This window comes from Pseudorca crassidens, chromosome 4 (genome assembly GCF_039906515.1).
Source record: "Pseudorca crassidens isolate mPseCra1 chromosome 4, mPseCra1.hap1, whole genome shotgun sequence".
Lineage (NCBI taxonomy): Eukaryota > Metazoa > Chordata > Mammalia > Artiodactyla > Delphinidae > Pseudorca > Pseudorca crassidens.
The window spans coordinates 64,746,638-64,762,294 of record NC_090299.1 but is presented as its reverse complement, the minus strand read 5'-3'; the positions used below and the strand labels follow the sequence as shown (position 1 = coordinate 64,762,294).

Below are 15,657 nucleotides of genomic sequence, written 5' to 3'. Positions count from 1 at the left end.
AGCAAAATATCAGGTTCTTAATTATCTTGGAAACCCACTGAACTTAGGAATTCTAGTTTTATTCCATTTGAACATTAGAAATTATTCAGATGATAATTTAAAGCAAGATATTATTATCATTAAGAAGAAAGTAATAGTTGTACCAAGTAAACAACCAAAGCCATCTCATCTTAGAATTTGAACTTATAAAAATGAACATTTCAAGGAAAAGTAGGTTTATAAATGTCTATGACAATAATTTATCTAAATGGGAATTTCTAGGTTATTAAAAAATGTCAGTCACAAGACCCTTTCATAAAACACAAATATAGATCAAGAGAAAGAAAAAGATAATCTACCATACACATCACTATAGCATGACCATCTAGTCAATGCATTAATTTTACAAAGAATAATTTCAGGCTTTTATAATTGATTTCTAAAGGTAAGTTTCAATATTCTTATCGGGGAAAAAAAATTGTCTATAATAGAATTTTGGCATTACCATTAAAATATCAACTAATCAACATAAATGCCTAGTCTGCATTTCACTGCTGCAAGGAGAAAATGTTCAAATGTTCACCTGACTCATGATTTAAAGTACAACACTCTGGTTGGTCTTTAAATCTGCATTTTAAAAAGGAAGAGGAGGGAAGGGATGAAATAGAATCTGAAAGATTAAACTGGAGGAGGGAAAAATGGCTAAGATAGATTTTAAAAGAAAAAAAAAGATCACAAGCAGAAAATAAAGAAATGAAACCCAAAGAGTAGTTGCCTCTTAACATCATATAAATTTTTCTCTGTGATGGCAAATTCCTGGCTTCAGAGTTGAGCTACCTCATGTCTGCAGACAACCAAAAATATACATTCGTATCTGAGTAATTAATGGGACATTTTAATTCACTGAACAATTGTTAACTGCCTCTGTGCAAGGATGTACAAGGCCCAGTAAGTACTAACACTAAGGAAATATATGCAAATGAGTGATGCCCTTTCTGGGTGTCTCTAAGAAGCTCATCATTTCAGCCAGGCTGCTAATACTCCAAACATTTCTGGAAATTCTTTTGGAATACTCAGTACACAAACCAATATAAACTTTATAGTTCATATTGTATTATAGTTTATAGCTAGTACAGAAACATGTCTCCAGGCCCTTTGACTGCTCTCACAGTAAAAATATTTGATTCTGTACTGGAGTCAACTCCATACTCACGTTGATCATTACCCACCATTGAGGAAATCTGCAATATTACACCTCAAATCCTGGCAGCAAGTTAGAAAGGGGACTTTTACAAAAATTTGAAAAAATAAATTTACAAGCTTCCAAAATTAAAGCGAATGGCAGTGATTCGGATCATCTTAACTTGCTTTAATTTTGACCCATCTAAGGACAAGGCACGGTTCTAGGCACGGGGAAATCTGCAGAGAAAAAAACGTTTCTGGCCTGAAAGAGCTTGCTGTACAGGGAAACTCTCCTAATGCCTGGACATTTGCAACTGACCAAAGATATTCATAAGCCTAAAAACAAAATCTGGTGTGTGCATGAGGGGGCAAGAAGGGGGACTGCACTCCACAAATTCTCTCATTATTTTCCGTTAGTGCTGACTGTCAAAACGGGTACTACTCACACTTCAGGGCACTGAAAGCCAGCTCATAGGCCAAACGCTGAAAGGATTCATCCTCAGACTCGGTGGAGGACGGCAGGGGCTCATTCCCATACTTTATTAAGACCTTCTCTGGTGAGTTTTCGAATCGAATGCCCTGAAAAATGTTCGCTGCCATAATGTAAACGGAGTCCGGATAGCCAGTTTTTTCGGGCAAACCAGTTGAGGTTTTTTCGCTGTATGCTGTGTCCCCTGACAGTGCCAGGGAAGAGAGTTGGAGATAAGAGAGTTGGGAGATCTCCTCGGTAGTTTCTTCTTCCGAAAACTCCACTTTACTGGCGGGGTCAAGCATGTTTGCCCCTTCACTGTAGTAACTCAAGCTTGAATTACAATTCAGATGTCCCAGGAAATGGTTTTCCTTGTACCTTAAGCATCGTCTCTGAAAAGAAAAGATTATCTCGGTAAATCACTATTTCTGCACGACCACACTTGGTGGCCCACCCAGTGTGGCCCTAAAGACCAAGAGGTGGCATTTACTGGCCGACACGAGCATCCCATACTTCGAGCCGGGCAAGTCCGAACGAAACCTCCACACACTCACAAAGGGAGAGGGGTGGAGACGGCTCCCAATCGCCTCCGAAGCGACGAGACTTTTACCAAGGCCCGTTTGGGAGCGTCTGCGGCCCCTCGGGCGCTCCTTTTCACTGGCTCCCGCGAGTCCTCCCTCACCCCAGAGGGCGGATGTTCCCTGGGGCTTTGGGGACAGAGACGCCGCAGCCGCCAGCACTTCGGGCACCTGTGGCTGGTGCCTGAAACAACGCCCTCGGGAGCCCCGGGGCTGCGGCGGCAACCCGCGCCGGCAGTTTGGTTCAAATGAGCCTCTCCCACCCGCCTGGGTCTGGGCAGGGGGGTCGCGACCCCAGCTCTCGCTTCGCTCCGGTTCCCGGAGGGAGGACGCACCTCAGGCCTTCGCCCGCCCGTGCGCTGTCGCGCTTGACGGACGCGGCTGCGGAGCACGGCGGACGGCGAGACTGGTGAAGCAGTCGACTCAGGCCGCGGAAAGGTAGGCCTCCCCCGCCTGTAGCAGTCCGCCGGCCCAGGACTCGGGTCTCCTTGGCAACCAAGGTGGGGGAGGGAACGCCGCCGGAGGGAAGGGCAGTTCCCGCGGGATTTGGCCAGAGCCTACTTTTCCTCAGCGAGTTGCTCTTCCTCCCTCGTCCCGGGACGCTTGTGTCAGCCCTTCGTGGCGTTGAAGGCCCATGCACAGTTGGACCGCGCCATCCTGAGCATCCTCGACTGCCCCAGATTCACAGGTGGCCCCTTTTCCCCAACACGTCCCCTGCGGTCTCCTTGAAAGCAAGAATTTTGTATCGCTGACAACACCCAGTTTAGCGGGGGCGCAGGAAATGTTAAAACAGATGAGTGGGGCTTCCCTGGTGGCGCAGTGGTTGAGAGTCCGCCTGCCGATGCAGGGGACGCGGGTTCGTGCCCCGGTCCGGGAAGATCCCACATGCCGCGGAGCGGCTAGGCCCGTGAGTCATGGCCGCTGACTCTGCGCGTCCGGAGCCTGTGCTCCGCAACGGGAGAGGCCACAACAGTGAGAGGCCCGCGTACCGCAAAAAAAAAAAAAAAAAAGATGAGTGTAGAACTACGGAAGAAAAGGAAAAAAAGGGACTAGTCGACTTTATTTCCACGCTTTTTAGGACAATAGATATCACATTAGACGGACCCTTCCAGAGCAAGTTGTGTAAAGACCTTTGCCAATTTAAGACCGCATCCTTCCTTTCCAGGAGTTGCCTGCAAAGAAAGACGCTGCTGAAATGGACCTACAAAAAATCAAATTCACCCCACCCTTCAAATTATAGAATGGAACTGGGATTATATATAAACCACCCCAAAGGGTTTTAATATGGCTACTTTAATTTTTGAGAGCCCTGGAGCGAAGTCTGCATCATAATGCATCAAAGAAAGTGAGCTGTGCTCTTTTTTTTTTTTTTTTCCGGTACGCGGGCCTCTCACTGTTGTAGCCTCTCCCGTTGCGGAGCACAGGCTCCGGATGCGCAGGCTCAGCGGCCATGGCTCACGGGCCCAGCCGCTCCGCGGCATGTGGGATCCTCCCGTCCCGGGGCACGAACCCGTGTTCCCTGTATCGGCGGACTCTCAAGCACTGTGCCAGAAGCCCTGTGCTCATTTTTAAAGTAGTGGAAAAATACTCTCTTAATTTCTAGAATAAAAACAAAATGAATGAGATTTAAATCTTCTATTGAGTTTATGTGCATTTTAAACACTTCATTGATAGCCTTTTAGCCTGTTATCTCCAAAGTGCATGTTCTAAAACTGGAAAGGAAAAGATGGCTTTTTTTCCTCTAATGTACACCATTTGTATTGCTACTTTGAAACTTCTCCAGCAGATTTCAATAGGTCTGGTAGTCTACTGATTTTACTGCCAGTCAGAATATCTAGAGCTTTTTTGTATGCACTCAAATTTTTCTTACAGTAAAATTCAATGAACTAATGCAAATGTGAATATATAAAGGTCATGCAATGAAATATAACATATATGTACTTCACATTTCTTGCTTGGTTTAGGAAAGTCTTCAGTAAAATAGAAATGGGCGTTGGATTGTGGAACTTCACAAATTATGTTTCAAGTTTTAAGTGAAAAAAAGTCGAAATCATTTTAAAAATCAATAAAAGAGTTGCTAATATCTACTTAAAAGAAAAAAAGAAACCTGCTAGATACTTGGTCTCCATTTTCTCCATAAAGCAAAAACCAAAGCCTGCAAGTTGAGGGAAGTTCTTCATTTTGTACTAAGATCAAACAAAGTCACATGAAAATCTTGCAAGTCCAAGCCCCAAACTCAGCAAAAAGCATGCTAAATATACTTGCGTTAAATAACTCTATTGGCTACTGGTTAGGAATCTCAGATTTTGTTCATCTACTTTGTAAAAGTGGTCCAATCTGGAAAAGAAACATAATTTACATAACTAAGATCAGTTATGGTCACTCAGGAATTCCAAATTTTGTTCACTAGTCCTTCCTCTGTGGGTTAAACAGGAAGGGATAGACTTTGGCATTTGATGAACTGATATCTGTGTAACCTTAGGCGAGTCCTTAACATCCCTTGGCCTCAGTTTCTGCATCTGTAAGGTGGAGTTAGTAATGCCTACCTTCGAGGATGTTTGTGAGGATTTAGTGGAATGATGTGTGTCAAGAAGACTGTCTGGAAAATATCAATAGTAGCTCAGTAGTTAGTCCCTCCTTTCCCCCTCTATAAGGTTTATTTATGAAGCACCTTTTTTAATCTTTAGATCCTAGAAGGTATGAGATTACAGAGAAAGCTAGTCTGCTGAACTAGCATCTGAAAGACTTTTACTGGAATAGTAAAATAGAGATATGTTTGAGGTAGACTGGTATAGTCATTGGTTTTCAACTTTCACGCACCTAAAACCCTTGTTAAAAGTGCAAATTCCTGGAATTATCCCCAGAGATTCTGAGTAGATCTGGAGTGGAACCCAGGAGTTAGCAATTTTAGCAGGTAACCCAGCTGATTTTGATGTAGTCAGCCCAAAGACCACACAGTTGGAAAAACTCTGGTATAATTAAAAGACTACTGGTTCTAATTCCACCTCTATCCCTGACTTGAAAAAATCCTTTAGATTTTGTTCCCTGTCCTACACAACAGATTAATTATCCCACCTTATTTTGCATGTGAGTTGTGAGACTTTAATCTTTTCACTCTCCAGCACACCTCCCATATAGTATCTTCTTGTCTACCAGGACAAAACCCAGCTTTTCAGCAAGGCAGACAGGGTCTTCTGTTATCTGGCCTTTGTTTGCCTTTTTTTTTTTTTTAATATTTATGTGTTTATTTATTTGGCTGCGCTGGGTCTCAGTTGTGGCACGTGGGATCTTTGTTGCTGTGGGCAGGATCTTCGTTGCAGCAGGTGGGATCTACTTTCCTGACCAGGCATTGAACCTGGGCCCCGTGCATTGGGAGCGCAGAGTCTTAACCACTGGATCACCAGGGAAGTCCCAAACTGCCTTTAAACCATCATTGCTTGGCATCCTAAAGTCACTCTTTAAACTTCCATATCTTTACACATGCTGTTCCCTCAGTCTTGAATGCTCTTCCCTTTTTGTCCAGCTGGTGAACTCCTATTCAATCTTTGAAACTCAGTGCAAGCATCACCTTTTGTAAAAGCCTTCCTGACACTTGTATTAGGATGTAAATTTGGCCTCTGTAACAGAGACTCAAAATAACCACTGGTTTCAGTAAAATAGGAGTTTATTTCTCACATAAAGTCTTGTTGGCATAGTGGCTCTCCTCCACAAAGTTGTCAGGGCCCAGACTCCTATTTTAGAATGCATCTGAAGGGTTTGCCGTTGTCAGCTTAGCCCAAGATGGCTTACCACGATGTCCATTTCCAGCCAGTGGTTAGAGGAATAAAGAGGAAAGGAAGGACATGCCTATTACTTTCAAAGACATGACCTGAAAGATGCACACATAACTTTTGCTTACCTTCCGTTGGCCAGTCACATGACATCCCTAGCAGCAAAGAGCGTTGGCAAATGTGTCCAGCTAGAAATGAAGGGTACTATTGCTAGAGAAGAAGGGGAGAATGGATATTGGGGAACTATTAGTAGCAATCTGCTACAAACCTCTACCCCCTGACCCCATCACCCACCAGTTCACTCATTTCCATTATTCTCAATGTCAAGCGTTCCCTACTCTCTGTTCCCATAACATTTTGTGCATGCATATGCACATTCATTCATTCATTTAACAGGTATATATTAAATTCTTACCATATACCTCTCACTTTGCTCAGCCCTGGAGGTAAACTAAATGAGTGTATAGAATGATCCGGGACCTTACCCTCAAGAAATTGATGGATATACTTGTATTTGGACACCCTTCAATTTTTATTATATATATTTATGTACAGCTCTGTACCCCCCCTTCTGCCATCCTTCTACTCTCACAACTTGAACAATACACACACTCTAAAATAGTTTTATCATATCTTTTAAATTTTATTATATATTATATCTTTTTATTCCCAGATGCTTTTTATTTTCAGAAAGAGCAAAATATCACTCTTTCATACACACATACCTGCACAGAAGGTTATAAATGTGAAGATGTTTTAGGGATCATGATATATTTTATTATGCACCACGCAGTACACCGTACAATCTGTGGAAAATGTGAGGTAAAAGCTAGCTATAAACTTTAAAATACTACTGTCTTTCAAACTGTAATTTGAGGAGCTCTTGTTTTTTTCGTTTTGTTTTGTTTTTAATGATAGATCAATGTAAGTGACAGCTCACTGTATTGAAAACAAGATTTAATGAGAGTCTCTATCCCCAAAGTAAAGCTTAGGCCAGCAGTTGTGGGTCGATGAATTCATGGTTACTATTTACTCTAAGCATGTGTATAATCCTGCCTCCTTACCTTTTACTGCTGGTTTATGGACTCATTGTGGACTTAAAGTATTGTTGGGGAGGGCTAAAAGGAAGCATATCAGATTTCAGTGAGCACCATACAGAAGTAACCATAGAGATGGGTACGTGGATTCAACTGTTGTGAAAGCAGATAGGAAAAAAATATAGTCTTTGTTTAAGTTGCACTCTGTAATGTGATCGGAACATTAAATCAGAGATGGTGTAGAAAATTAAAAGTTAGTTACCTGGAGTTTTCTGCAAAAGGAACTTAAAGAAGTGATTTTCTTTCCCCAGGGGGTAGAGTATTGGAAATATTTGTAAATTAACATTCCTTGCATTTGACTCAGAGTAGCTCCTGTATGTTAGCCAAGTAGTTATTCAAAAAACATTTGCTCACTTGCTTCAGTTTGACCTGGGCATAAAAAACTGTGCTCAGTTCCACTGAAGCTTGTTATAGAAATGTAAAAAGCATGTGAAACAAAGAATTTTAACTTGTGTTCTTAAACATCATGACACAATTTATCATTATGGTTACTTAGAAATGGTACCATCAGTTTTCTTTACAATAATTCTTTTCCTTATTCTTTTTTATTTGGCAAAGCTATCTAGTGTTGCATTGTGGACCTAAGCTTGGGCAGGCATCAGGGACCCTTTTTGTCTGAGGATCCTCAGGGTCTTATGGGTAAGGTACATTTGGGGACTGACAGATACTGAAATAGCCCACTCCAGAGGAGGGAGGAGGAAATACCCAAGAAGGCAGGAAACTCACCCTGAGGTAAAGGAACATCATCCTCTGATGCTGGGTGAGAGTTGGTGTGAAGGAATACTTTGCATATTGCAGAGGGTAGCATTACTCAAGAGTTTTCTTGCCTAGTCCTTGCAGAAACTCATCCCAAACAACTTGAAAAAGAAATGCAAAGATCCCTTTAAGAAAATCAAAATATGATTGTGGGTTCTTTAACACAAGACCATCAAAGATTAACCAAAAGAGACATAACCACTTGCAGAGGGATAAAAAAAATCTTCCTTAATTTGGAAGCAGCAGAAGACTGAGATAGAGCAAAGAGGGTGGGCAAGTGAAAAGGAACAAAAGTCCAGCGCATGGCAGTTCAGAGAAAGCACCATTAGGAATAATTCTGAGATTTAGAAGCCAAAAATGACATAGAAGCTAAGGAAGAGTTTGAGTTAAATGAAAGGGGAAAAGAAGATTCTGGAGACTTATCATCCCAGCCCTTGACTGTTCTTTGTGGCCCAAGAGAAACAAGGGTTACAACGGACAACCATTGTAATAGATTGCGGCAACAGAGTAGTTTCCCAGAGTTAGTCATTCAAACACCACGTTCATGAGTTATTTTTCCATATCCATATACTGCCATTTATATTACTTACTCAGTATTTTTTTTAACATCTTTATTGGGGTATAGTTGCTTTACAATGGTGTGTTAGTTTCTGCTTTATAACAAAGTGAATCAGTTATACATATACATATGTTCCCATATCTCTTCCCTCTTGCGTCTCCCTCCCACCCATCAGTATTTTATTTTAACTCAGAATCATGGTTTTACTTAAATAGAAAACTTGTAAATGGAAAATCATTATCATTTGCCATAAATGAAATAACAACAATAAAAGCAAAATAACACTATTGAATTCTAGCTAGAATGGTTATACCAATGATCCAGGCTTGAGGTTGATTGTTCTTGCTTAAAAAGGGAGACAGGCAATGTTAGAGAGGCATTAAACACCAGTACAAAAATGACACTTTTCTCCTTGACAGAGGGAATAAAAGAGGATTGGATAAAGCAGCTTTCTTATTGTGTGTTGTTATTCAGCACTGGTTTGGCAAACCACTTCAAATCATTTCTCATACCTTTAATGGTGCTGGCCTCACACTTGGGGAAGCACAGTGTTAAGAGTTCTGAGTTCAAGAATTAGTTAGAGAAACAATGCTTCCTCTGAAACAAGAGGAAGAAAATATAAGGAATTCAGAACTGACCAAAAAAAAAAAAAAAATTAGAAGGATCTCATGTCACAGATTAATTCCATCCACTTATATGGCACAGTAGTAATGGGAACTTTGAAACTAGAGTCAGAAGACCTGGGGATTTTGTGTGTGTGTTTTTTTTAATTCATTTATTTTATTTATTTTTGGCTATGTTGGGTCTTCGTCACTGCAGGCAGGTTTTCTCTAGTTGCGGCGAGCGGAGGCTACTCTTCATTGCGGTGCATGGGCTTCTCATTGCAGTGGCTTCTCTTGTTGTGGAGCGTGGGCTCTAGGCATGTGGGCTTCAGTAGTTGTGGAACGTGGGCTCAGTAGTTGTGGCTTGTGGGCTCTAGAGCGCAGGCTCAGTAGTTGTGGCGCACAGGCTTAGTTGCTACGCAGCATGTGGGATCTTCCCAGACCAGGGCTCAAACCCATGTCCCCTGCATTGGCAGGCAGATTCTTAACCACTGCGCCACCAGGGAAGTCCAGAAGACCTGGGGTTTTTTTGTTTGCTTTTTGTTTTGGTTTGGTTTTTTGGTATGCAGGCCTCTCACTGTTGTGGCCTCTCCCGTTGCGGAGCACAGGCTCCGGACGTGCAGGCTCAGCAGCCATGGCTCACAGGCCCAGCTGCTCCACGGCATGTGGGATCTTTCCAGACTGGGGCACGAACCCGTGTCCCCTGCATTGGCAGGCGGACTCTCAACCACTGAGCCACCAGGGAAGCCCAAGACCTTGTTTTTAATCCTAATGTTGCCATGAATTTGTTGCATAACCCCAGGCAGCTCTCTTCACTCTTTCTATTTGTTTCTTGATATGTTCAAGTCTGTGATTTATTTACTAAGAAAAAAGCACGTGAGGAAGGATTTGATGAGACTGAGAAAGATTGGCAGTTTATAGGAGAAATATATTTAAATATCTATTTTAATATTTGCTTAACAATATCTATTTAAAATATCCATTTAAAAGTTTACTTTAGCAAAAGAAGGCAGAAATGGAGGAATAAAGGAACAAAGACATATGACATATAGAAAACAAATAGAAAAATGGTTGATAGAAATCCTAATTTGTAATTACATTAAATGTAAATGGGTTAAATACACCAATTAAAAAGCAGAGGTTAGTAGAATGGATTTAAAAATCCAACTATAAGTTGGCTGCAAGAGACATGTTTAGATTCAAAGACACAAATGGACTGAAAGTGAAAGTATGGAAAACTATAGCCTTGCAAAACAGACCAAAAGAGAGCTTGACTGGCTATACTACTATCAAACAAAATAGACTTTAAGACAACAGTTGTTTCTATAATACTTTTTTCTTAGAAAATACACTTGAATATATCAAGACATTCTGGCATTGGCAAAAGGTTAGTAAAGTTGTGGCATGTCAAAAAATTCTGTTGAATCACTGATTTCATTGGGAGCACTGGGTGTGTGTTTTGGGTCAAAACACAGCTTGTTTAAGAGATACAAACTATTATGTATAAAATAAGCTACAAGAATATATTGTACAACATGGGGAATATAGCCAACATTTTATAATAATTATAAATAGAATATAACCTTTCAAAATTGTGAATCACTATATTGTACACCTGTAGCTTATATAATATTATATGTCAACTATACTTCAATTTTTTTAATAAGGTATAAACAAATAAAAACAGAGCTCATGCCTCAATGCTAGAATATCCTAGCAAATCAGACTGCCTGAAAGAGGTAAAGGTATGGTTTTTATGGAGAGCTTTGCCCTAAAGCTCAGGATACATAATTTAATTGGTATGAAATTCCTTTGTGAAATGTCAGAGCCACTTTACACTGAAATTATACATGTTGCCTTAGCATTTAAATGCTTGAGCAAATATAAAAAAAAATTAAAAATTAACTTATTTCTTTTTCATTTTAATTCTAAAGTTAAGGATTATGAAGAATCATATGAAATGGCTGGAAGGAATGTTCTATGTTTTTGTATAACTAAATTAAAATTTCCATGCCCCACAAAAACTAACCCACCCACAACAAACCAATCAAACAAATAAACACTCAAAACAATAAAAACCCTGAAACAATAATGACTCCTCACTAGGTCTGAGTGTACTATCTTATTCTAAACTAGATTTGGGGAGCCATCTGCTGGTAAAATGATGAGTTGTCTATGATTTTTTTAAATGGATGTTTAGCTAGGGTTGCCAGATAATTTACAGAATGCTCAGTTAAACTTGAATTTCAGATAAACAACAAATAATTTTTTTAGCATAAGTATGTCAGTACAGTACTTGCTCCATATGCCAATGCTACTTTGTTTTATAATTATACTCTTTCAAGTGACTCAGAAAAGATTTTCTTGAAGTCCAGATAGTATGATTATTTGGGAATATATTCATTGCTATATTCACATGCTCCAGCATGAAGTGTTTGTCTTCCTCTATTGTATTTATATCTGGCTCCTTGTTATTTTTTTTTAACATCTTTATTGGAGTATAATTGCTTTACAATGGTGTGTTAGTTTCTGCTTTATAACAAAGTGAATCAGTTATACATATACATATGTTCCCATATCTCTTCCCTCTTGCGTCTCCCTCCCTCCCACCCTCCCTATCCCACCCCTCTAGGTGGTCACAAAGCACCGAGCTGATCTCCCTGTGCTATGCCACTGCTTCCCACTAGCTATCTATTTTACATTTGGTAGTGTATATATGTCCATGCCACTCTCTCACTTTGTCACAGCTTACCCTTCCCCTCCCCATATCCTCAAGTCCATTCTCTAGCAGGTCTGCGTCTTTATTCCCGTCTTACCCCTAGGTTCTTCATGACATTTTTTTTCTTAGATTCCATATATATGTGTTAGCATATGGTATTTGTTTTTCTCTTTCTGACTTACTTCACTCTGTATGACAGACTCTAGGTCCATCCACCTCACTACAAATATCTCAATTTCGTTTCTTTTTATGGCTGAGTAATATTCCATTGTATATATGTGCCACATCTTCTTTATCCATTCATCCAATGATGGACACTTAGGTTGCTTCCATGTCCTGGCTATTGTAAATAGAGCTGCAATGAACATTTTGGTACATGACTCTTTTTGAATTAATGGTTTTCTCAGGGTATATATGCCCAGTAGTGGGATTGCTGGGTCATATGGTAGTTCTATTTTTAGTTTTTTAAGGAGCCTCCATACTGTTCTCCATAGTGGCTGAACCAATTCACATTCCCACCAGCAGTGCAAGCATTTATCTTTAAAAAAGTAAAAGGGGTATAGATGTATATTTTATTTTTGACCTTAAAAAATTTTTACTTTGTGTTTTGAATTGGTAATTTATTCACATGGTTTAAAATTTTTTTTTAATATAAGAGATGGGCTTCCCTGGTGGCGCAGTGGTTGACAGTCCGCCTGCCGATGCAGGGGACACGGGTTTGTGCCCCGGTCCGGGAAGATCCCACATGCCGCAGAGCGGCTGGGCCCGTGAGCCATGGCCGCTGAGCCTGCATGTCCGGAGCCCGTGCCCCGCAACGGGAGAGGCCAAAACAGTGAGAGGCTCGCGTACCGCAAAAAAGTAAATAAATAAAATAATAAAATAAAATAAAATATAAGAGATTATTCAGTGAAAAGTCTCTCACTCCTATCTTTGACACAGAGACAACCAATATGCTCTATGTGATTTTAGTCATCTTAAGGAAGGGCATTATTTTAAAGTGAAAGGAGGCAATAGGGTTATCTTTCAAGGGGAAAAAAAGTACTGTAGATGACAATAAAAGATATTTCTCTCCTCATAAACTATAGTTTTTAATTGAATGGCTCAATTTTACTTTGCCTATGGGGCAAACAACAAGAAAATATTCTCTTAAATCTTGGCATACGAATGATCACCTATAGTTGCAAGATCCAAATTATTAAAAACCTGTGTTATAAAATATCACAAGATGGAGATATTGCTCCATGAAAGTGACAGTTAAAGAGAGTGAGGAAAAAAATCTTTTGTCTATTTTTGGACTTTCTTTTTTCTATCTTGCTCCCTGTCTTCTGTCATTTGAGATAGTGAGAAGCATTCTAAGGGCCTATATTCAAATCCCAGATTTGTCACTTTCTGCCTGTAATTCTGAATTAAATTAACCTCTAGCAGCCTTAAGATCATCTGTAAATTCAGGCTTATGCTTTTGTTATGAAAATTACATTAAATAATATATTTCAAATGGCGATGCCCTCCAGCCAAAGCTAAGAACACACCTGCAGTTGAATAAGTTGGGTTTATCACTCATTGCAATGAGGGAGTATGCACACCATGGGAAGAGGGAGGCCTCTCAGTAGGAGGGTGTTAGAAAGGGCCTATTACAGGATTTGGGCTGTGATTGGGTGATTTGTGGGAGGGTCAAAAAAGCAGGTTCACTCTGGATTGAGTGCTGTCAGAATGCAGGGACAGTTAATGATGGGATAATTCAATATTTATTTATAGGAAGAGTAGAGTGAGGTTAAATTCTAAAGGTAAGGAAGCAGTACTGAGTCCTATTAGCTGGGAAATGGAGCTATTTGGTATTTTGTGGGTTGTATGGTGACTTTGTTTTTGTCCATGCTTGGACAATATTATGAAGTGGTCTTGTTTTATCTCACTTTCTCGTGGTCCCAGAGTGACCTTGACTGATTTTGGTGTTTTGTGAGATTGTTTATGTCCAAAGGAGAATAACTTGACCTAGCAGTGAGCTCTAGGCCAGCTTCTGAGCACATGCAAGCATAGCTATAAGTTTAAGGTCAATCAGTAGATGTCAAGTGTTGCTTTTTTCTTTCTTAGAAAGCATCTGGCACTTAGCTGATGCTTAATAAAATTCGTTAGATCTGGATTGTATTAGAATTATTTGATGATATATTGTTCTCCCCTGTCGCTGGACAATGAGCTTCTACAGGCCAGAGTTCATGTTTCATTCAACCTTCTTCTGTCTCTCACATGAAACAGATGCTAACACTACTGACACAATAAATGTCTTTGCAGCCTTGCTCTTGTTGCCTCTGCTCCTCTCTCCCTCCTTTTTGTGTCCTCCCTCCCTTTTTACTTTCTTAATCAGCTGTAGTAAACAAGTACATATAAGGTTGATAAAGCAGAGATTTCTATAGCACAACCTTAGAATGATATCATTTTAAAGAAGTTAGCCAAAATAGAAACTTTTCTCTTTGTTCTCCCAAACATTTAAGGGGGTCCAAGTACAAGTACATAATAGCTCTTATATTAAATTGTCACTATTTTTAAAAATATATAGATAAATAAATAAATAATCTTCACTATTTAAAATTCTCTTGCACCCAGAGGCTTCTAGGAGCCTCTCCTCTTCCTTCACCACAACTTCATATACACCCTTTGTGGTCCCCTCACTTTTCTCCTCTCTGCTCTGCACAGTGCCACACAACATACTCTGAAGGACCTGCTGCTTTTCATAGGCTCTGGTTGGTTTTCTCTGGTTCTGTTTTCTTCTCAAAGAGTTGGTGTAGGTATGGGTGAATTTTCATTTCCTGTAATGGTGGACAAGGCTTTTCAGGTCAGTGTTCCCATAGAAAAATTAATTCTGGAAAAAAATAACTGGATGCTTCAAAATAGTAAGGAATTAAAAGGCTAAAACTAAAGCTAACCCAGGAACCCAGAAAGGTGCTCAGGATACAGAATCTGCTTTTGCTCTGAGGGTATTTGTTGATCTCAGTAAATCTGAACCTTCGTTGAGGTGGCCTTGACCGGTGAGGAGGTCAGAAATGAAAGCACAGGTCTGCCAGAAGATGCAAAGTCTAATAAGAGACCTTCCCCACAGTATGCTGGAAGCCCAAAGGGATACACTCTTAGGGTCAGGCTGAACCAGAAGTAAATGAGACTTCAGACAGACTTTCTGTATGAGTTGGGAATCTCACGACTTGGACCTATTGGTCTCATGTTGGTTGTGCCCCCCAGGGACCTGGCAAAAATAAATGCAAATCTTCTTTTGAGGAAGGAACCCTTCATCTAGACCTCAAATTATTCCTACAAATAATATTTCAAGTACAGTGGGCAGCACACCAAAGAAATGAAAGACACAAAGAAACAATGTACTATAACAACAATGAAAAACCTTAACCATTAAAGTTGTAAAAAATTAAATAAAAAAGTAAGACCTTGTTCTTTTGACATAAAAAAATAAAGTAAGCAGAATTGAATGGCAGCACATATAAAAAAGCTTTAGGGCTAAACCTTGCCTGAAATGTTATTAACAGTGAAGTGTAGCTATGAAAAAGGTGTTTTAATGGAAGCAGTGTTCAGAGCAAAGTAGCTATAGACAGAGGGGGTAAAATCTCCCCTCCATTAGTAGCCAGTCAGACACAGACATCACAGTTAAAAGGATAATAATATCAATAAACTGGAACACTTCCAAAGGGTAATTGCCAACAAGGGTGAGAAGTCTGAAAACTGACAGCTGAGAAATGGCCAAAAGATCTGAGTATTATTAATCTCCTAGAGCAGTCATTTTCAAATTCTTCAAGAAAAACATCTGACTTGTTCTGGATCATTCCGTTTGGCAAATAAAAATAAATAATGATGACAACTAGGATTTATTGACCACTTACTATGTACAAGACAGCTTTATAGAAATATTTGTCATCAATCCTGATAATAAACCTATGAGTTAGGTACT

At 40.0% G+C, this 15,657-nt stretch overlaps 1 protein-coding gene across 3 annotated transcripts in view; it reads right to left on the bottom strand.

Annotated features, from left to right (window-relative positions):
* Positions 1 to 3,190, bottom strand: part of NSUN7 (NOP2/Sun RNA methyltransferase family member 7) — a 63,843-nt gene extending 60,653 nt beyond the window's left edge. For all 3 annotated transcript variants that reach the window (XM_067735811.1, XM_067735812.1, XM_067735813.1), the window contains exons 1-2: positions 2,544 to 3,190; positions 1,608 to 2,022 (exon numbers count right to left, since the gene is read on the bottom strand). In XM_067735811.1, coding sequence (XP_067591912.1) covers positions 1,608 to 1,935 — 328 coding nt within the window. In that variant the 5' untranslated portion in view covers positions 1,936 to 2,022; positions 2,544 to 3,190. The remainder of the gene's footprint in view (positions 1 to 1,607; positions 2,023 to 2,543) is intronic.
* Positions 3,191 to 15,657: the final 12,467 nt, after the last annotated feature.